We start from the raw sequence: 22,348 nt of genomic DNA on the forward strand, positions 1-22,348 counted from the left end.
GATTCCAGCCCCCACACTCCATCTGAAAGTAGGGGACCATCCAGAGAGAGGGAACCAAGAGGGAAGATGGATTCCATACGTGAGATGAGTAGGAGCTAAAACAAATCTTTCCCAGGCCTTGCCGAGTCGCCTATCCGCCGAGAGTTCTAGGCCCATTGGACAGCTCTGAGGGGGCCCTTTCCCCCCTCTGTGGGCTTCAGCCAGTGGCCCAGCTGCTGGACTGTCTGCGGCCAACCACACCTGGCCCTCTAGAAACCCAGGTCTGGATGTTGACTGGCCCTGGACCCAAGAGGCCCCGTTGACTACCAGTTTGGGTGAGAGCCAGTTTGGTGCAGTGGTTAGGAGCGCGGACTCTAATCTGGGAGAACCGGGTGTGTTCCCCCACTCCTCCACATGCAGCTGCTGGCGTGACCTTGGGTCAGTCACAGGTTCTCTCAGGAGCAGTCCTCAAGAGAGCTCTCTCAGCCCCGCCTCCCTCACAGGGTGTCTGCTGTGGGGAGGGGAAGGGAAAGGAGGTTGTAAGTCGCTCTGAGACTCTGAGTGAAGGGCGGGGTATGAATCCAACTCTCCTCCTCCTCTTCACATCACAGCTGATTTATGGTGACCCAATAGAAAGCCAGTTTGGTGTGGTGGTTAAGTGCGCAGACTCTAATCTGGGAGAACCGGGTTTGATTCCCCACTCCTCCACTTGCACCTGGCTGGATGACCTTGGGCAAGCCATAGTTCTGACAAGAGCTGTTCTTGGAAAAGAGCAGTTTCTGTCAAGAGCTCTCTCAGGCCCACCTACCTCACAGGGTGCCTGTTGTGGGGAGGGGAAAGGAAAGGAGTTTGTCAGCCGCTCTGAGACTCCTCTGGGTAGTGAAGGGCGAGGTATGAATCCAATCTCTTCTTCTTCTCTTGTTAGCTGAGCAGAGGACCTGAATAGCTACCATCACCTGGCAACTTGGTGCTCTCATTTTTGGGTTGCAGTGGAATCCCTTTGGAGCCTACCTAGTTCCTTGACAACCTGTGAAAAAGCCTGACAGGGGGTATAGACAGGAACTCTCGGGATGCTCTGTCTTCTTGGTGCTGGGGGGGCAACAGTGGGAGGGCTTCTAGTGTCCTGGCCCCCCTGCTGGACCTCCTGGTGGCCTCTGGTATCTTTGGCCACTGTGTGACACAGAAGAGTGCTGGACTGGAGGGGCCACTGGCCTGGTCCAACACGGGCTTCCCTTACGTTCTTATAAGAGGGAATTGGACTGGAGCAGAAGTCCCATCAGCAGCTGTTAGCCACAAGGCATAGAGAGGATCTCTCAGTCTGGGGCAAGGGATGCTCTGTCTTCTTGGTGCTTGGGGGGGTCAACAGTGGGAGGGCTTCTGGAGTTCTGGCCCCGCTGCTGGACCTCTGGATGGCACCTGGTCTTTTTGGCCACTGTGTGACACAGAGTGTTGGACTGGATGGGCCATTGGCCTGATCCAACATGGGCTTCTCTTACGTTCTTATAAGAGGGAATTCGACTGGAGCAGAGGTCCATCAGTGGCTATGAGCCACAAGGCATAGAGGGGATCTCTCAGTCTGGGGCAAGGGATGCTCTGTGTTCTTGGTGCTTGGGAGGGGGCAACAGTGGGAGGGCTTCTGGTGTCCTGGCCCCACTGCTGGCCCTCCTGATGGCACCTGGTCTTTTTGGCCCCTGTGTGACAGAGTGTTGGACTGGATGGGCCATTGGCCTGACCCAACGTTGGCTTCTCTTAGAAGAAGAAGAGGAGGAGGAGGAGGAGGAGGAGGAGGAAATTTGATTTGTTCCCTGCCCTTCACTACCCAAAGGTGTCTCAGAGCGGCTTACAATCTCCTTTCCCTTCCCCTCCCCACAACAGACACCCTGTGAGGTAGGTGGGGCTGAGAGAGCTCTGACTGAGAACTGCTCTTGAGAGAACAGCTCTGAGAGAACTTGTGACTGACCGAAGGTCATAGCAGCAGCTGCATGTGGAGGAGTGGGGAATCAAACCCGGTTGTCCCAGATTAGAGTCCACACTCCTAACCACTACACCAAACTGGCCCTTATGGCTTTATGTTCTTACCCCTCTTGCCTCTCTTTCAGGACAGAGTGACGGGCTGTGCCAAAAACTGTCTAACCCGTGCGTTGCGCCGAAACCTCAGAAGCCATGGGAGAAAGATGCCTGGGAAATCCCCCGGGACTCGTTGAAGCTGGAGAAGAAGTTGGGAGCCGGGCAGTTTGGAGAAGTCTGGCTGGGTAAGAGCACAAGAAGAACCCTGCAGGGTCAGAGCCCCCCAAAACAACCTGCAAAATGACTCAGGAACGCCGGTCCCACCAGCAATAGACCCAATCCCAATTGAGCAGGTGTAAAACAATTTGCAGGGAGTGTTATAGGAACAATATTTATTGAATTTGTAGATGAAACTAAATTGGGAGGGGTAGCAAATACAGAAGAAGACAGTCAGGATACAGGACGATCTTGACAGGCTGGAAAACGGGGATAAAACAAATAAAATGAATGTCAGTGGGTATAAATGTACAGTTCTGCATTTAGGTAGGAAAAATCAAATGCAAAATTATAGGATGGGGGAGAGTTACCTTGGCAGTAAGTAAAGATAAAGGTAAAGGTTCTCTTGCAGATTCTATAATTCACGTGATCTGGACTCTCTGTGATTCTATAATTCACGTGATCTGGACACTATTCTTATGTTGATGCAGCCCAAAATGGCATCTGCCTTTTTAGCTACTGCCTCACACTGCTGACTCATGTTCAGTGTATGGTCTACTAAGACCCCTAGATCCTTTTTGCACACAATACTGCCAAGATGGGAGCTGCGGTGGCTCAAGGGGTTAAGACGCTGAACTGCAGGCTGTGGAAGGTCGTAGTTCAGCAGTTCGAGACCCGAGTGTGCCGCATGACGGAGTGAGCTCCCGTCCCTAGTTCCAGCTCCTGCCAACCTAGCAGTTGGAAAGCAAGAAATTGCAAGTAGATAAATAGGGACCACTTCGGTGGGAAGGAAACAGCGTTCCGTGCGCCTCCGTGTCTAGTCATGCCGGCCACATGACCACGGAAACGTCTTCAGACAGCGCTGGCTCTTCGGCTTGGAAACGGAGATGAGCACCACAACCCTAGAGTCGCATTCGACTGGCTTTCGAGCAAGGGAAACCTTTACCCTTTACCTTAGGAAGTGAGCAGTGACTCACGAAAGCTCATCCCCTGCCACAGGTGTTGTTGGTCTCGGAGGTGCTCCTGGACTCCTGCTCTTTTTCTACTGCTACAGACAGACTAACACGACGACCGGTGTTCCCTCTAAGCTGAGTGAGTGTGAGCTAGCTCACAGTTTTTTAGCCTCTAGCTCACAGATTTTTGTCTTAGCCCAGGAAGGAGGGCTCCAGAGCAAACTGATTTATGCAGTGGCCAGATCGCTCGCTCACAACTTTAATGCCAGGAGCTCAGAAAGTAGGATTTTTGCTCACAAGACTCCGCAGTTTAGAGGGAGCACTGATGGCGACCTGTCTTGATCTGTCTCCGTGATCTGGCTAGAGTGTGGCAGAATAATCACTGCCCACGGCTAGGCTGGCTGGAAGGTGGTACTTTCCGGCTGTGGTTCTGTGTCTCTGACGCCTCCCGTTCCCTCCCGCCCAGCCGTCTACAACAAGCACACCAAAGTAGCCGTCAAAACCATGAAGCCGGGGAGCATGTCTGTGGAAGCGTTCCTGGAAGAGGCCAACATCATGAAGACCCTGCAGCACGACAAGCTGGTGAAGCTGAACGCCGTCGTGACCAAGGAGGAGCCCATTTACATCATTACCGAATTCATGGAGAAAGGTCAGGATCAGAGGACGGGACCAAAGGGCCCTCAGGAGACTCTGTTGGGCTGAAAAAGCAGGCTTGGGGGAGGGGGAACTATTTGCCCCCCCCCGAAGCCTCTGCCCTAGGAGTGTTAGCTGTGGGTTGGGAAAAACCTGGAGATCTTGAGGGTGGAGCTTGGACTGTTTTGGATTCCTAGCTATTGGGGGGGGGGAACGTGCAGATCTGTCCTCACAGAGGAGGGAGAGCTTGTACCTGAATAAAACTTGGTCTTAAAGGTGCCACTGGACTGTTTGGGATTGCTAGCTATTGGGGGGGGGGGGAACAGCAGATCTGTCCTCGCAGAGAAAGGGAGAGCTTGTTCCTGAATAAAACTTGGTCTTAAAGGTGCCACTGGACTGTTTTGGACTGGGGGGCCGGGGGAGGGGCTCTGCAGCTTTCCTGGCTGCTTCGTGCTCTGACTGAGGGCTGCTGGGAGCAGGGGGTGGGGCTTGTTGCATGTGCCCACCCCCTGGGCTCTTTACTGCCGGAGCTCCGCTCCTGTGCGCTCCCGCAGGAAATGACCCCTGGGTATGATGCCCAAAATGCTACCTTCCAGGGCAGCCATTTTCTCCAGGGGAACTGATCTCTGTCATCTGGAGACCAGTTTTAATTCCAGGAGATATCCAGCCAGAAGGTTGTAAGTAAACAAAAAACAACCATGATGTTATTATGCGGTCTATTCAATAATTATTAGTAAGCATTTATATTACGGTACAAATTACAAAACACATTCTAATGATTTGGAGTTGGGAGTAAGCAGTGAAGTGGCTAAATTTGCGGATGACACAAAGTTGTTCAGGGTGGTGAGAACCAGTGAGGATTGTGAGGCAGTCCAAAGGGATCTGTCAAGGATGGGCAAGTGGGCGTCAACATGGCAAATGGGGTTCATTGTGGCCAAGTGCAAGGTGATGCACATTGGAGCTAAAAATCCTAAATATAAATACACATTGATAGGGTCTGAACTGGCAGAGACTGATCAAGAGAGAGATCTTGGAGTTGTAGTAGATAACTCACTGAAAATGTCGAGACAGTGTGTGACTGCAATAAAGAAGGCCAATGCTATGCTGGGGATTATTAGGAAGGGTATTGAAAACAGATCAGCCAATATCATAATGCCCCTATATAAATCAATGGTGCGACCTCATTTGGAATACTGTGTGCAGTTCTGGTCACCACACCTTCAAAAGGATATTATAGCTTTGGAAAAAGTGCAGAAAAGGGCAACTCGAATGATAAAAGAGTTGGGACACTTTCCCTATGAGTAAAGGTTAAGGCGCTTAGGGCTCTTTAGCTTGGAGAAATGACGACTGAGGGATGACATGATTGAGGTTTATAAGATGATGCATGGGAAAGAGCAGGTAGAGAAAGAGGTACTTTTCTCCCTTTCTCACAATACAAGAACCCGTGGCCACTCCATGAAATTGCTGAGCGGTAGGGTTAGAACGGATAAAGGGAAGTACTTCTTCACCCAAAGAGTGATTAACACATGGAATTCACTGCCACAGGAAGTGGTGGCGGCTACAAGCATGGACGGCTTCAAGAGGGAATTAGATAAGCATATGGAGCAGAGGTCCATCAGTGGCTATTAGCCACAAGGTATAGATAGGGACTCTGGGGCAAGTGATGCTCTGTCTTCTTGGTGCTTGGGGGGGGCAACAGTGGGAGGGCTTCTAGTGTCCTGGCCCCACTGCTGGACCTCCTGATGGCACCTGGTATTTTTGGCCACTGTGTGACACAGAGTGTTGGACTGGATGGGCCATTGGCCTGATCCAACAGTTGGCTTCTCTTATGTTCTTAAAATATACAAATATTTAAAGTGTCCTCATAAACCAAACTGTCTGTGCTCAAAGTTCCTGTGAATAATACAGCTCAAAGTGGCCTTACACAGTCCTTCTTTGACACAGATGTAAATTATTCCTAATATCTGATCAACTGTCGTGGCTCCTTTCTTTTCTGTGGGTTCTAACAGCGAACGTATTGTCTGGAGTCCTAAACACCTTCGTGCCTGAAAAAACAATTCCCTTGTTGTCGAAGTTCCAAGCAAATTGGATGTTACTATGAACGCCATTCATCCAGTTACAAAAATGTTGTGCCCTGTTGGCATCCTTTAACACAATCAATAAATCATCAATAAATCTGTAATAGATCTGTACCAAGTCAAGGAAAGGATTAACTGTGCAGTTCAAGATCTTATCAGTTTCTAATTTCGACATTATGTCAAAGAAGGGCAGGAAGCACAGGTTAGCCCTTGCTCAGATCTGGCTTTGGAAGCTTTCACTTATCCACGTGTGATTTGTTAGTGCTGCTGTTGTGAAGTCAATTCAGAGTGAGGGCAATATGTTCTGTCCTCAGTATGGCACCATGTGGGCCAGGGACAAAAAAGAAAATCAGTGCAAGCCTGCAGTGGGGGACTTGTTCTTTGGAGCCCCCCAAAATATCTCCCAAAGAGGGACTCCTCTGTGCATCTTGTGAACAGGGCAGCTACGTGGGGAGGGAATATTTTGATTCAGCCTTTTTAAGAATTCGTTTTCCTACATCTACCCTTCCCAGGTTTTAAACAGCAATTCCATTTTACAGTGTTTGCAGACAAAGATGAGTTCTTTTGCTGGATTTTATACTGCCGCTTGGGTTTTTATTACTGCCTTCGATTGCTGTGGCGTTCGTGCTTGTAAGATCTGTAAGTTTGTAGGGGAGAGGTTGTGGCTCATTGATAGAGCATCGCTTAGCAAGCAGAGGGTTCCAGTCTCAATCCCTGACATCTCCAGTTTAAAAAAGGGCCAGGCAGGAGGTGATGTGAAAGACCTCTGCTTGAAACTTTGGAGAGCGGCTGCCAATCTGAGTAGGCAATACTGACCTGGATGGACCAAGGGTGGCTTAGTATAAGTTGGCTTCATGTGTTCATGCCTTGAAGATTTTCTCTCAAGTCAAGGAGGCCACACACAAATGCGTGGTCCAGTGTTCTGTTTCCCCCAGATGGGCCTTCCATTCTTGTTTGTTCCCAGCGTCTGGTTTTCAAAGGTATACTGCCTCAGTACGTGGAGGTTCTATTTAACTAACCTGGCTAGTAGCTGCTGGTAGAATGCTGCTTTTTAAATTCATCTATAAGTTAAGCAAAGCTCCATGACTGGGGAGGTTCCGGGAGGAGATTTTACACATGGAGCTCTGTACAGCGCCCCCCAACCTCCCCCCCAACCCCCTTTTTATTTTAAGACAAAATCTGGGTTTCATAGGCTGTCCTCTGTTTCGCGTCAGTTTGCATGTCTTGCACGAAGAGCACTCAGCATCCTGGTACAGAGAGCCAGTTTGGTGTCGTGGTTAAGTGCGCGGACTCTAATCTGGGAGAACTGGGTTTGATTCCCCACTCCTCCACATGCAGCTGCTGGATGACCTTGGGCAAGCCGTAGTTCTGATAAGAGCTGTCCTTGAAAAAGAGCAGCTTCTGTCAGAGCTCTCTCAGCCCCGCCTGCCTCCCAGGGTGTCTGTGGTGGGGAGGGGAAGGGAAAGGAGTCTGTCAGCCGCTCTGAGACACCTTTGGGTAGTGAGGGGGGGGGTATAAATCCAATCTCCTCTTCTTCTTCTATTGCTGAGGTCGCTCAGCTCCCCAATGCACACAAAAACACATGCATACACAATTGTCGTGTTCTAGGGAAGTTGCATAATGTATGCCGCCCGACAAAGAGATAGCTGTTTCCTGACGGGAAGCTACAGCTGTAATATGCAGAACAGGGAGTGGAGATATAGGAGATCTAAGGCAGAAGGTCAGCCCCCCCCCCCCCCGGGAAAGTGAATTATTTCTAAGAAAGCGCCTTCCGAGAACTGAGTCTGTTTCCCAGCCTCCTGAAGAGAAGTGAGGCTTCCCTTTGTGACCGTGATGGGCGGGGGGGACGACTCTGTTGGGCAACTAGTAATTCCATGGTAGTAGCTAGCGGGGGTTATTTCCTGCAGGAGTGCACAGGAGTGGAGCTCCGGCAGTAAAGAGCCCAGGGGGTGGGCACATGCAACAAGCCCCGCCCCCTGCTCCCAGCAGCCCTCAGTCAGAGCAAGAAGCAGCCAGGTAAGCTGCAGAGCCCCCCCGGCCCCCCCGGTCCAAAACAGTCCAGTGGCACCTTTAAGGCCAAGTTTTATTCAGGTACGAGCTCTCCCTCCTCTGCAAGACAGATCTGCACGTCCCCCCCCCCCAAATAGCTAGCAATCCAAAACAGTCCAGTGGAGCCTGAGCGCTGGGTGTTGCCTTCTGACACACGTCCGGTGATGCCAGGGGGTGTGGCATATGCAAATAAGTTATGCTAATGAGCTCCTGCACCTCTTTTTCTACGAAATGACCCCTGGTAGCTAGAAAGAGGAGGAAATGGAATGCCACTTGGTTGAGGGCCGCTGCAACCTTTGTGCAATTGTTTGTGGGTTTGGAAAATAAGAACATGAGAGAAGCCATGTTGGATGAAGCCAATGGCCCCTCCAGTCCAACACTCTGTCACACAGTGGCCAAAAATACCAGGTGCCACCAGGAGGTCCACCAGTGGGGCCAGAACTCCAGAAGCCCTTCTGCTATTGCCCCCCCCCAAGCCCCAAGAACACAGAGCATCACTTGCCCCAGACATAAGAACGTAAGAGAAGCAATGCTCCCTCCGAGCTGTGAAGCCTTGTGAGCAAAAATTCTGCTTTGTGGCACTAAAGTTGTGAGCAAGCGATTTGGTTACTGCATGAATTAGTTTGCTCCGGAGCATCACTTGCCCCAGACATAAGAACGTAAGAGAAGCAATGCTCCCTCCGAGCTGTGAAGCCTTGTGAGCAAAAATTCTGCTTTTTGGCACTAAAGTTGTGAGCAAGCGATTTGGTTACTGCATGAATTAGTTTGCTCTGGAGCCATCCTTCCTGAGCTAAGACAAAAATGTGTGAGCTGGAGGCTAAAAAACTGTGAGCTAAATCACACTAACTCAGCTTAGAGGGAACATTGAAGAGAAGGCATGTTGGATCAGGCGAATGGCCCATCCAGTCCAACACTCTGTGTCCCAGGTGCCATCAGGGGTCCACCAGCAGGGCCAGAACTCCAGAAGCCCTCCTACTGTTGCCCCCCCCCCAACACCAAGAATACAGAGCATCACTGCCCCTGACTGAGAGTTCCTTTTTTTTTTCTGTCTTGCCCAGTTGGGCAAAGTTTATTATTTTTGACAAGTTACATCAAAAAGAGGCACACATTTTAAAATAACTAAAATATCTCACTCACCTCATCGTATTTGCGTCTGCATTCCCATTTCTCCCCTCCTTATTTTAATTTGTAATCAGTAACATACACTATTAGACCAAGAATCTATTCCCACTATAAAACCAGTTCATCAATATTCATCTGCTATATTTCATTTCATCTATGCTAAACTATTATTAAGCTATTTTATATCAATAAAGATAATGAGAGAGAACAGGCATAACTTAGGAATTTATGTTAAAAAAGGCATATATTTCTTCTAACAACAATTTATTTATTTATTTATTTATTAGATTTATACCCCGCCCTCCCTAACAGGCTCAGGGCGGCTTACAACAGAGGCAAATGCCATAACAGACAGTTAAAACAACGTAAAAACAATCATTGAACAATATAAAACAATCATTGAGTAAAGTGTAGTGCTCTTGTCTAGTCCTTTTAGACATTCTTTCACATTTTTGGCACTGTTAGTTTTCAAATTCCCATTAACTAGCAGATCTAAACATAATGTATTATATTTTCCCTAATCTAACTCTCCCACTAGCAAAGCCATTTATCAGACCGAGAGTTCCTCTCTATACCTTGTGGCTAATAGCCCCGCATGGGCTGCTACTCTATATGTTTATCAAATCAGCTCTTGAAGCTGTCTATGCTTATAACCGCCGCCACTTCCCGCGTCAGTGAATTCCACGTGTTAATTACTCTTTGGGTGAAGAAGGACTCCCTTTCATCTGTTCTAAGCCTACTGCTCATTAATTTCATGGAGTGCCCACGAGTTTTTGTCTTGTGAGACAGGGAGAAAAGTCCTCTTTTCTCTATCTTCTTGAAAAGTACTGGGTTCGCCGCATGGAGGACTCGGACGACGACATGTGGTTGCACACGTTTATTGAGTACTTAACATAAGAACAACAACGGCCCTGCAAGGCCAACTATATACACCCCCGTCCCCGGGCCTCCCACTCCATTGGAGGGTTTGAATTTCCCGTCACGGAGCCTATTGGTCAGCTAGGGTGGGGAACTAGGATCCGCGGTCCTATTGTCCGAGGGAGCCAAGCTCCAGTCCTTCTTGCGGGCGCCTTGTGGCGGACCGCATACATAACACTTCTCTATCCCATGCATCATCTTATAAACCTCGATCATGTCACCCCTCAGTGGTCGTTTCTCGTGCTCTAACCTCTTTAACCTTTCTTCATAGGGAAGGTGTCTCATCCCCTTAATCATTCTAGTTGCCGTTTTCTCCACCTTTCCCAAGGCTATAATGTCTTTTTTGAGATATGGTGACCAGAACTGTACACAACATCTGGTTGGCCACTGTAGGAAATGCAGTGCTGGACTAGATGGGTCATAGTTCACCTTACCAAAAAAGCCCTGGATGGGTCACCATACCAAGTAAATATTTACTTGTGGGTCACCATGCCAAAAAGTTTGGGAACTGCTGATACAAGGCACAGTTCTTGACCACCCCAATATACATTATAGATTCTAGACAAGCAAGGGGTGCAGAATCTTACTTAACGCCTTTTCATTTAAACCGTCCTGTCTTGCCAGCTATTGACTGAGGTGCTGTAACGTCACAGAATGCTGAGGATTTAAGAACAGTAACGTCCGAAGAGCCCTGCTGGATCAGACCAGTGGTCCATCTAGTTCAGTGTCCTGTTTTACACAGTGGTGAAGTTTATCTAGGAGTTTAATCCTCTAGTTTGTTGGACCCTGTCCTGCATCCTGCCTCATGCAGAGGCCAACCAGTTCCTCTGGAGGACCATTAACAGGCCACAGAGGCCAAAACCTTCATAAGAACACCAGAAGAGCCCTGCTGGGTCAGACCAATGAGGGTCTACCTAGTCCAGCATCCTGTCTCACTCAGTGGACAACCAGTTCCTCTGGAGGGCCAACAACAGGGCAGAGAGGCCGAGGCCTGCATTAGAAGATAAGAAGAGCCCTGCTGGATCAGACCAGTGAGGGTCCATCTAGTCCAGCATCCTGTCTCACTCAGTGGACAACCAGGTCCTCTGGAGGGCCAGCAACAGGGCATAGAGGCCGAGGCCTTCATAAGAACATCAGAAGAGCCCTGCTGGATCAAACCAATGGTCCATCTAGTCCAGCATCCTGTCTCACGTAGTGGCCAACCAGTTCCTCTGGATGTCCAACAGCAGGGCATAAAGGCCGAGGCCTTCATAAGAACCTCAAAAGAGCCCTGCTGGATCTGAGCAGTGAGGGTCCTTCTAGTCCAGCCTCCTGTCTCACACAGTGGACAACCAGTTTCTCTTGAAGGCCAACAACAGGGCATAGAGGACTTCATAAGAACACCAGAAGAGACCTGCTAGGTCAGACCAGTGAGGGTCCACCTAGTCCAGCATCCTGTCTCACTCAGTGGACAACCAGTTCCTCTGGAGGGCCAACAACAGGCCATAGAGGCCGAGGCCTGCATTAGAAGATAAGAAGAGCCCTGCTGGATCAGACCAGGGAGGGTCCCTCTAGTCCAGCATCCTGTCTCTCACACAGGGGCCAACCAGTTCCTCTGGATGTCCAACAGCAGGGCATAGAGGCCGAGGCCTTCATAAGAGCCTCAAAAGAGCCCTGTTGGATCTGAGCAGTGGTCTATCTAGTCCAGCATCCTGTCTCACACAGGGGCCAACCGGTTCCTCTGGATAGCCAAAAACAGGGCACAGAGGCTGTTCTTGTTCAGTCGCACAGTTGACTCCGACTCTTCGCGACCCCATGTGTTTACTGGACTTTCTTTCCTCCTGCAGGCAGCTTGCTGGATTTCCTGAAGGGTGACGAAGGGCGCAGTCTGCCACTCCCAAAACTGATAGACTTCTCTGCCCAGGTAATATGCCATGAACGTGTGCTTTTGAACATGTGCAGACTGACATTTTTGATGAAGAAGAAGAGTTGGATTTATACTTCGCCCTTCACTCAGATTCTCAGAGCGGCTTACAGACTCCTTTCCCTCCCCCTCCCCACAACAGACACCATGAGAGAGCCCTCTCGAGGACTGCTCTTGAGAGAACAGCTCCGAGAGAACTTGTGACTGACCCAAGGTCACCCAGCTGGCTGCATGTGGAGGAGTGGGGAATCAAATCCGGTTCTCCCAGATTAGACTCTGCTGCTCCTAACCACTATACCAAACTAGCTAAAGATGGAGGCCCTGCGGCAAGGTTGTGAAGTGCTATCCTTATGGATCTCTCGGGGGAGACAGAGGTGTAGGATCTGTGTCATACGGGCTCCTGACTATTCCATGCCATTAGTGGAATCTACATCTCCCAGGTTAGAATGTCGATCCAGGTGCGAATCCCCCTTCTGCTGTGGACGCTTGCTTGGGCCAGTCACACACACACTCTGCTTGGCCTACCTCACGGGGTTGTTGTATAGATGAAACAGAAGAGAGGAGGACGATGTAAGCCCCTTTGGGTCCTCATTGGGGAGAAAGGTGGGGTGGAAGTGAAGTAAATAAGTGAAAACGAACGCATTTCCCAGGGTTGCTCCGTGCCCCTCAGTGCACAGTGTGGATTTTATTTTATTTATTTTACATTTCATGTTTGGATTTATATCCTGCCCTACCCCGAAGGCTCAGGGCGGCTTACAGGGGCACTATGTGCCAAGATTATAACAGTAAAACACATAATATAAAACAATAAATTACAATAAAATACAGTAACAAGTTTACAATACAAGTTTACAGTTTAACCAAGATGGGTAGATCTTAACCTCCATGGTAGCTTCTTGAAATTGGGGCCTCCCTCACGGCACTGGCAACTTGCCTGGAGAAAAATGGTCTTGCCCCTTGCACAGTGGGTTTAACGGGATTTTATTTGCCTCCATGTGATTGACAGCTTCAGCGGCCCCATCATACACATTAAAGGGGCAGCCGGAAAGAACCAGAGTCCAGTCGCATCCGAAAGACTAACAAAATCTGTGGCCGGGTGCAGTGTTCCCTCTAAGCTGAGTCAGTGTGAGCGAGCGCACGGTTTTTTAGCCTCCGGATCGCACCTTTTTGTCTTCGCTCAGGGAGGAGGGCTCCAGAGCAAACTAATGCACGCAGCAGCCAAATTGCTCGCTCGCCACTTTAAGGCCAGCAGCTCACAAAGTGGAATTTTTGCTCACGAGACTCCGCAGCTTCGAGGGAGCGTTGGCAGGGTGTGAGCTTTCCGTGAGTCACCGCTCACTTCTTTACCATCCGAAGCCCTTTTATTGGCATATAAGTAAAGATACAGTAAGCTAAATACAAAATCATGCAGAGTAAAATTAACATTGCAGAGTAGCATCACAGAGCGACATCATAATAAAACCTAATTCATAATATCACTTATCAGGCCGTAGGACCATGGCACTGCAGAGAAACTTTGCTGCTATTTCAGTTATTTCTGTATCTGGATTATCGAGCAAGAAAAGGAGCTTAAAATCATCAGGGGTCTCTAAAAAATGGCCTAATTTGGGATATAGAAGGTAAAGGTTCCCTTGCTCGAAAGCCAGTCGAATCCGACTCTAGGGTTGCGGTGCTCATCTCAGTTTCAAAGCCGAAGAGCCAGCGCTGTCCGAAGACGTTTCTGTGGTCATGTGGCCGGCATGACTAAACACCAAGGCGCACGGAACGCTGTTACCTTCCCACTGAAGTGGTACCTATTTATCTACTTGCAGTTTCTTGCTTTCGAACTGCTAGGTTGGCAGGAAGGTGCCGACGGGACGCCAAATAGAGAGGACACTGGAGGAGGACACGGGCGAGAGTTTCAACACAGTCCTTCATACAAAAACAGCCCCTGCTAGGATAGGGAATCCCTTGGAATCTGCCAGATAAGATAGCTGAAGGAAGAACATTAAATCTAGCCAAGGAGATGGCTCTACGCAAATTTGGAGCTATGCGTTGATAGAGGTATACTGCTGGAAGATTTGCATTAGGAACAATCCCCAGATTTAAGGGAGAACAGGTTCTGTTAGCCAGGCTATAAAGAGTTTGTAGCTCTGATCCCAATAAACTAGATTTTATTTTAAGAAAGGCCTCAGACTCAGAAAGCATAAATAAGGATTCTAGAGACAAATTCAGGGAACTTATTTTGGCTTCGATGTAAGATGTAAGATAGCCATCTGGAATTAACAGGTTCAGAAAGTAGTTGGTACATATAACTGAAGGGGTCAGAGTTGAAATGGAGTCGTAACCCAGATTTCATAGTGTGGATCCATGCTTCGGCAGCACATATACCCTGTTTCCCCAAAAATAAGACCTACCCAAAAAATAAGCCCTAGCAGGATTTCTATGCATTTGTGGTATAAGCCCTAGTGTGTCTTCTTGAAGAAAAAAAAAAAGACAGTGTCTTATTTTCGGGGAAACACGGTACTAAAATTGGAACGCTCACTGGATCGAGATGGGCAGCCGAGTTAGTCTGTCCGCAGCAGTAGAAAAGAGCAAGAGTCCACAGGTGAGCAGTGACTCACGAAACCTCCTAGGTAAAGGTAAAGGTTTCCCTTGCTCAAAAGCCATTTCCAAACCAAAGAGCCAGCGCTGTCCGAAGACGTTTCCGTGGTCATGTGGCCGGCATGACTAGATGCCGAGGCGCACGGAACACTGTTACCTTCCCACCGAAGCAGTACCTATTTATCTACTTTGCAATTTCTTGCTTTCAAACGGCTAGGTTGGCAGGAGCTGGGGCCGGAGACGGGCAGTGTTCCCTCTAAGCTGAGTTAATGTGAGCTCACACATTTTCATCTTCGCTCAGGAAGGATGGCCCCAGAGCAAACTAATTGATGCTGTAGCCAAATAGCTCGCTCACAACTTTGATGCCCATAGCTCACAAAGTAGAATTTTCGTTCACAGGACTCCACAGCTTAGAGGGAGCATTGGAGACGGGAGCTCACTCCGTCACGCGGCACTCGGGTCTTGAACTGCTGAATGACCGACCTTCCGGTCTGCAGTTCAGCGTCTTAACCGCTTGAGCCACCACGGCCCCCTACAAATTTTGTCAGTCTTTAAGATGCCACTGGACTCTTGCACTTTTCTGCTGCTACAGACAGACTAACACGGCGACCCGTCTTGATCTACTAAAGGGGCGGGAGATGGTTCTCCAGGCCAGTTGGCAAGCCTGCTCCCTTCGCCCTGATGGCCTGTCGGAAGAGACCTGAGTCAGCCCAGCTGGAAACTCTGTCAAGTGGCGCTTTGTTCCAGGTGGGGCTGATTTGAATGTGCAAATCGGCCTGATGCTTGAGGGCAGTGCAGGGGTGGGACTTCCTTTGTCCCTGGAGGAAGCAGCAATGGGGTAACAGGCCCAGGCGTATTTCCTTCTCTGGGGCTTTTCCCTGATTGGGAAAACAAGCCTTCCTTTGTCAGAAAACAAGCCTCTGCAGTTCCACCCAAATCAGGAATTCAAAAGAGCAGGTGTGTCCACAGGTTGCAAATACTGTTCTGCTCAGGCGGACAATAATAAAACCCTGAGCTTCGGGCATCGGTCCCTGGAGGCCGCTGTGGCCTGAAGGAGAAGCATCCCATAAAGCTGACGGGCAGTAGGTTCAGGATGGACAAAAGGAGATACTTCTTTACACAGAGCGTGGTTAAAATGTGGCGTTCGCTGCCAGAGGATGTCGTGATGGCCACAGGAATAAACAGCTTTAAAGGGGGATTAGATAGGTTCGTGGAGGATCAGTCTAGCAAGGGTTACTGGCCATAATGGCTGAGGGGAACCTCCACATTCAGAGGCACTAATCCTCTGAATCCCAGAGTCAGGAGGCAGCATCAGGGGAAGGCCTTGGCCTCTCTGCCCTGCTGTTGGCCATCCAGAGGAAGTGGTTGGCCTCTGTGTGAGACAGGATGCTGGACTAGAGGGACCCTCCCTGGTCTGACCCAGCAAGGCTCTTCTCATGTTCTTATCAGGGGAAGGCCTCGGCCTCTGTGCCCTGTTGTTGGCCCTCCAGAGGGACTGGCTGGCCCCTGTGTGAAACGGGATGCTGGACTAGAGGGACCCTCCCTGGTCTGACCCAGCAGGTCTCTTCTGAGGGTCTTATCAGGGGAAGGCCTCGGCCTCTCTGCCCTGTTGTTGGCCCTCCAGAGGAACTGGCTGGCCCCTGTGTGAGACGGGATGCTGGACTAGATGGACCCCTGGTCTGACCCAGCAGGGCTCTTCTGAGGTTCTTCTCAGGGAAAGGCCTCGGCCTCTCTGCCCTGTGGTTGGCCCACCAGAGGAACTGGCTGGCCTCTGTGTGAGAGAGGATGCTGGACTAGATGGACCATTAGTGTGATCTAGCAGGGCTCTTCTTATGTTCTTATGTTAAGCACCCAATTTGAGTCTCACTGTAGTCAACCGCAACCTACTAAAGGTGACCTGAGATGAACAGCTCTTCTCACAGTCCTTGATTTCACTGGGGTTTTTAATTTCATGTAGAAGCAGCACTGGCCACCAAAATGCTCCTGTGCATCAATGGTGCTTTCAAGCTTGGCCTCTGGTCCTCTAATGACCCTATAGCCATTACCGTACAGGGCTGGTGTTGCATTTTGCCAACAGTATAGACCTATTTTCTGCACCAAGAAACCCCTCTTATACCAGATGTCCTGGTCTCTCCTTGCTGCAGATAGCGGAAGGCATGGCTTATATTGAGCAGAGAAACTACATCCATCGGGATCTGAGAGCCGCCAATATCCTGGTGTCAGGAATGCTTGTGTGCAAGATTGCCGATTTCGGCTTAGCCAGGGTGATTGAAGATAACGAATATACCGCCCGGGAAGGTAAGCGGTGGCTCTTTTAGAACATCTTTCTCCCTCCCTTTCTCTCTCTCTCTCTCTCCCTTCCTTCCTATCCCTCCCTCATCTATTTGCTTTCTTTGTTTCTTTCTCGGTCTTCCTTCCTTCCTCCCCTCCCTCCCCCCATCTACTTGCTTTCTTTGTTTCTGTTTCTCTCTCTTTCTCTCTCTCCTTCTTTCTTTCCACCTTTCCCTTCCGTCCTTCTGTTCTTCCTCCCCCCTCCCCATCTACTTGCTTTCTTTGTTTCTGTTTCTCTCCTTCTTTCTTTCCACCTCTTTCGTTCTTTCCACCTTTTCCTTCCTTCCTTCCTCCTCCCCATCTATTTGCTTTCTTTGTTTTTCTCTCTCTCTCTTCCCCCTTCCTCCCCCCCATCTATTTGCTTTATTTCCACCTTTCTTTCTTTCTCCCTTCCTTCCTTCCGTCCTCATTTTGCTTTCTTTGTTTCTTTCTCTCTCTTTCTTTCCACCTCTCTTTGACAAATAAATATCACTAGCAAACAAATAAATATCATTGCACAAATAAATATCATTATCAATATCTGTTTTTATCCCTTTTGTTTTGATTTTTGGCAGTCTCATTTAATGTTAATAAAAAGCAAATTTGTGTATTTTCCAATAAAAATGTGTGTGTGATATTTGTTCCTGTCTTGCGGCTCTCAAACGTCTGATGTTTATTCTGTGTGGCCTCTTACGTTAAGCAAGTCTGGCCACCCCTGCCCTACAGCATATTTTAGGAACCCGCGAGCAGCCACCAAGCCTGAACAGCCCCTTGTAGCAGGGAAAGGCACCTCGAGCCAGGGGAGGTGGTGCCACGGCCGCTAGATCTGTGGGATCAACCTGTAGTATTTTTCACCTCCAGATGGCCCTCTGGCCGACTTGCTTGTCTGCCCTGCTGACCCTTGATGGTTCTGCTTGGATGTCTTTCCGCAGGTGCCAAGTTTCCCATCAAGTGGACGGCGCCTGAAGCCATCAACTATGGCTGTTTCTCCATAAAATCTGACGTCTGGTCCTTCGGGATCCTCCTGATGGAGATCATCACGTACGGACGGACCCCGTATCCAGGTGCGTAAAGGCCTCCTGGCGGCCTCCCCGGGAGTCACATTTCTTGGCCTCTGGGTACCTCGCCTGGCCCAGGTTCGCCCAGGCTGGTCAGATCTCGGAAGCGAAGCAGGGTTGGCCATGGTTCGTATTTGGATGGGAGACCACCAAGGGAGTCCAGGGTTGCTATGCAGATGTAGGTGATTGCAAACCACCTTTGTTAGTCTCTAGCTGCGGTGGCTCAAGTGGTTAAGACGCTGAACTGCAAGCTGTGGAAGGTCGGCAGTTCAGCAGTTCGAGCCCCGAGTGTGCCGCATGACGGAGAGAGCTCCCGTCTCTTGCCCCAGCTCCTGCCAACCTAGCAGTTCGAAAGCCAGAAATTGCAAGTAGATAAATAGGTACCGCTTCGGTGGGAAGGAAACAGCGTTCCGTGCGCCTTGGTCATGCCGGCCACATGACTACGGAAACAGTCTTCAGACAGCGCTGGCTCTTCGGCTTTGAAACGGAGATGAGCACCGCAACCCTAGAGTCGGATTCGACTGGCTTTCGAGCAAGGGAACCTTTACCTTTAGCCTTGAGAACCCTGTGACAGCACTTTACATGCACAGGCAAACACACACACCTGTCTCCTGGCAAAACTGCCTTTGTGAACAGGGGCATAAGGCTGCAGCAATTCCCATGATTATGTGATACAGAGAGACTTTTTATTAGGAAACACTTTTTCCATGGTCAGAGTGGTTCAGAGGTGGAATCAGCTGCCTCGGGAGGTGGTGAGCTCCCCTTCAGTGACAGCTTTCAAGAAGAGGCTGGACGAATATTTGTCAGAGATGCTTTAGGCTGGTCCTGCACTGGGCAGGGGTTTTGACAAGATCAGGGGTGTGAAATGTTGTGAGAAAAAAATGTGTCCCCACACTCCCCCTCTGGTTTGTGTCCCCTGAGTGATGCCTCCTTACCAAGGTTCGAAGGCACAAGTGGGGATTCGAACCTGGGTCTTGCAGATACTAGTCCGACACTCTTAACCAGTACACCAGCCTAGCTCATATTTTATTGATTTATTGCCATTATTTATAGTCTGCCTTTGTCGCTTGGACTCTAGGCGGGTTAACACAGAGTGAATCGGGAGACTCAACCAAAAAAGGACATTCAGTAAACCATGTAAGAGGAGTCAGGGTTGTAGAATCAACCAGAAGTCTAAAAACAGAACTGAAGCAAAGCATAAGGCTTCACATGACACATTACAAAGATGGATAAACATATAGAGCCAAGGTCCATGAGTGGTGCAGGGTACAGAGGGAACACCCTGTGTCTGGGGCAGGGGTGCTCTGTCTTCTTGGTGCTTGGGGGGGCCACAGTGGGAGGGCTTCTGGAGTTCTGGCCCCACTGGTGGGCCTCCTGATGGCCCCTGGGTTTTGGCCACTGTGTGACACAGAGTGTTGGACTGGATGGGCCACTGGCCATCTTCTTGCACGAAGAGCACTCAGCATCCTGGTACAGAGAGCCAGTTTGGTGTCGTGGTGAAGTGCGCGGACTCTAATCTGGGAGAACCGGGTTTGATTCCCCACTCCTCCACATGCAGCTGCTGGATGACCTTGGGCAAGCCGTAGTTCTCTCAGAGCTGTTCTTGAAAAAGAGTCGTTTCTGTCAGAGCTCTCTCAGCCCCACCTGCCTCACAGGGTGTCTGTGGTGGGGAGGGGAAGGGAAAGGAGTTTGTAAGCCGCTCTGAGACACCTTCGGGTAGTGAAGGGCGGGAGATAAATCCAATCTCCTCTTCATCAAGGAACCCTGACACATCTTCCCTCCTTCACCACATCGCGCGTGCCCCCCCCCCACACACACACGTTGGAAGAAACTGGGGATGGGGATTAATGCCCCAGAGTGCTTTAGAGTGCAACTTTTGCGCTCTCCTCTTTCACCCTAAGCAAGAGGCTCTTTGGTGTACTGGTTAAGTGCGCGGACTCTAATCTGAGAGAACGGGGTTTGATTCCCCACTCCTCCAGTTGCACCCCATAGTGCCCCTGGCACAAAGCATGCTGGGGTGCAACGGTTCCTGTTTGTGCTGCTCCTGCCATTGGTCTGTCTCTCCCTACCCCAGTTCGTGGTACTTGGGGGGCCACAGCGGGAAGGCTTCTGGAGTTCTGGCCCCGCTGGTGAACCTCCTGATGGAACCTGGGTTTTGACCACTCTGTGACACAGTGCTGGATTGGATGGGCCATTGGCCTGATCTGACATGGTGTCATGGCTCAGGTGGGGTGTCACCTGGCGCTGCCACCACTCTGGTTCCAGGCTCCTCTGAGAAGGCCCAGACCACCCTCCCTTAGACCTCCCTTTTGGGGGTGTTGGACTGGGTGGGCCATTGGCCTGATCCAACATTGGCTTCTCTTATGTTCTTATAAGAGGGAATTGGATAAACATACGGAGCAGAGGTCCATCAGTGGCTCTTAGCCACAAGGTATAGATAGGAACTCTCGGTTTGGGGCAAGGGATGCTCTGTATTCTTGGTGCTTGGGGGGGGGGCAACAGTGGGAGGGCTTCTAGTGTCAGAGTGTGACAGAGTGTTGGACTGAATGGGCCATTGGCCTGATCCAACATGGCTTCTCTTACATTCTTATGTCTGGGGCAGTGATGCTGTGTCTTCTTGGTGCTTGGGGGGCCACAGTGGGAGGGCTTCTGGAGTTCTGGCCCCACTGCTCGACCTCCTGAGGGCACCTGGTCTTTTTGGCCACTGTGTGACACACAGAGTTTTGGACTGGATGGGCCACTGGCCTGATCCAGCATGGCTTCTCTGATGTTCTTTTGATGCAAAAAACACATAGTAGGATCCTAGTATGACTGGCTGGGCCATTGGCCTGATCCAGCATGGCTTCTCTTACAATCTTACGTCTGGGGCAGTGATGCTCTGTCTTCTTGGTGCTTGGGGGCCACAGGGGGGGCTTCTGAAGTTCTGGCCCTGCTGGTGGACCTCCTGACGGCACCCGGGTTTTGGCCACCGTGTGACACTGAGTGTTGGACTGGATGGGCCACTGTCCTGACCAGTGTTCCCTCTAAGCTGAGTCGGTGTGAGCTAGCTCACAGTTTTTTAGCCTCCGACTCACAAATCTTTGCCTTAGCTCAGGAAGGATGGCCTCAAAGCAAACCGATTTGTGCAGTCGCCAAATGGCTTGCTCACAGCTTTTATGCCCGTAGCTCACAAAGTAGGATTTTTGCTCACAAGACTCCACGGCTTAGAGGGAACATTGGTCCTGACCCAACATGGCTTCTCTTATGTTCTTTTGATGCAAAAATCACAGAGTAGGATCCTAGTAGGACTATGTGTTTGTGCGTGGGTTGATTCTCTGGGCATATATAATCACGTGGCTCTTTCAGTTGATGGTGATCATGAATACGGTTCTTCACAAACTGCCCCGCCGGTACTGTGGCTCTGACCGTCACGCCACACCGGCTCTTCCGGCCCCCTGTCTTTCCCGACTGTTGTAATTTTATTCTCCGTTCCAAACTTGGTAAATGGCTAAATTGCTCAAGTCTCTCTCTCGCTTGCCTTCTCTTCCTTTCACTCAGGGATGTCGACACAGGAAGTGATGCGCGCCATCGAGCGCGGCTATCGGATGCCGCAGACAGAGGGCTGCCCGGACGAGCTCTACGAAATCATGATGCGGTGCTGGAAGAACAAGCCGGAGGACCGCCCGACGTTCGAGTACAACCAGAGCGTGCTGGAAGATTTCTTCACTGCCACGGAAAGTCAGTACCAGCAACAGCCCTAAGACGGAGGGGGACGTGAGAGTGGAACGAAAAGACAAAACAGTCCTGCCAAAAGCGAAATGTGGTGGCTCCGAGATCCCTCAGTGGCTTGGGCAAGACTTCCTTTGTTTTGTGGACTTCCCTCGGGGATCTTGCTGACCACAGCCCGGAGGCAGCATTTTGCGAGATGAACTTTTGACCTCCTCCAGAGCCATCTCTCGTCTTCCAATCTTGCCCGTCCAAACTGGAGTTAGCAGATCCCATTCCAAATGGAACAGTGTGTACATTTTACTCTTTGTCTCAAGATCTAGCTGGAGAATCACTGTTTTATGTTCCCAAACAGGGCCGGCTCACTCACTAGGCGAACTAGGCGATCGCCTAGAGCGGGCTGGCCCTTAGGGGCGCCAAGCTGCACCCGGCCCTGTACTCTGGGAGTTTCTTGATTATTTGTGTTTTTCATTCATTTATTTTTGAAAATTGGTGGGCACATGGGGGGGGCACCAGAAGGGATGCTCGTGTAGGGTGCAAAATAAGCTGGGGCCGGCCCTGTTCCCAAAGGCTCTTGAATCTGTGGTTGGTATGATGAGATTCATAGAATCATAAGAGTTGGAAGGGGCCTCTAAGGCCATCTAGTCCAGCCCCCCTGCACAATGCAGGAAATCCACAAATACTTCCCCCCCACACACCCCCAGTGACCACTGTTCCATGCCCAGAAGATGACAAAAAACCGCCAGGATCCCCGGCCAAGCCAGCCTGGAAAAAAATTGCTTCTTGACCCCAAAGTGGCAACCAGCATTTCCCTGGGCGTGTAAGTAAGCGGGT

General features: G+C 50.1%; 1 protein-coding gene across 1 annotated transcript in view; it reads left to right on the forward strand.

The window, feature by feature from the left end:
* Nucleotides 1-21,870, forward strand: part of HCK (HCK proto-oncogene, Src family tyrosine kinase) — a 68,580-nt gene extending 46,710 nt beyond the window's left edge. The window contains exons 9-14 of the mRNA XM_015426176.1: nucleotides 2,079-2,231; nucleotides 3,622-3,804; nucleotides 11,782-11,858; nucleotides 16,586-16,739; nucleotides 17,684-17,815; nucleotides 21,347-21,870. Of these exons, the coding sequence (XP_015281662.1) occupies nucleotides 2,079-2,231; nucleotides 3,622-3,804; nucleotides 11,782-11,858; nucleotides 16,586-16,739; nucleotides 17,684-17,815; nucleotides 21,347-21,549 (902 nt within the window). The 3' untranslated portion in view covers nucleotides 21,550-21,870. The remainder of the gene's footprint in view (nucleotides 1-2,078; nucleotides 2,232-3,621; nucleotides 3,805-11,781; nucleotides 11,859-16,585; nucleotides 16,740-17,683; nucleotides 17,816-21,346) is intronic.
* The last annotated feature ends 478 nt before the right edge of the window (nucleotides 21,871-22,348 follow it).

This window comes from Gekko japonicus, unplaced genomic scaffold, assembly GCF_001447785.1.
Source record: "Gekko japonicus isolate JY-2015 unplaced genomic scaffold, Gekko_japonicus_V1.1 scaffold291, whole genome shotgun sequence".
Lineage (NCBI taxonomy): Eukaryota > Metazoa > Chordata > Lepidosauria > Squamata > Gekkonidae > Gekko > Gekko japonicus.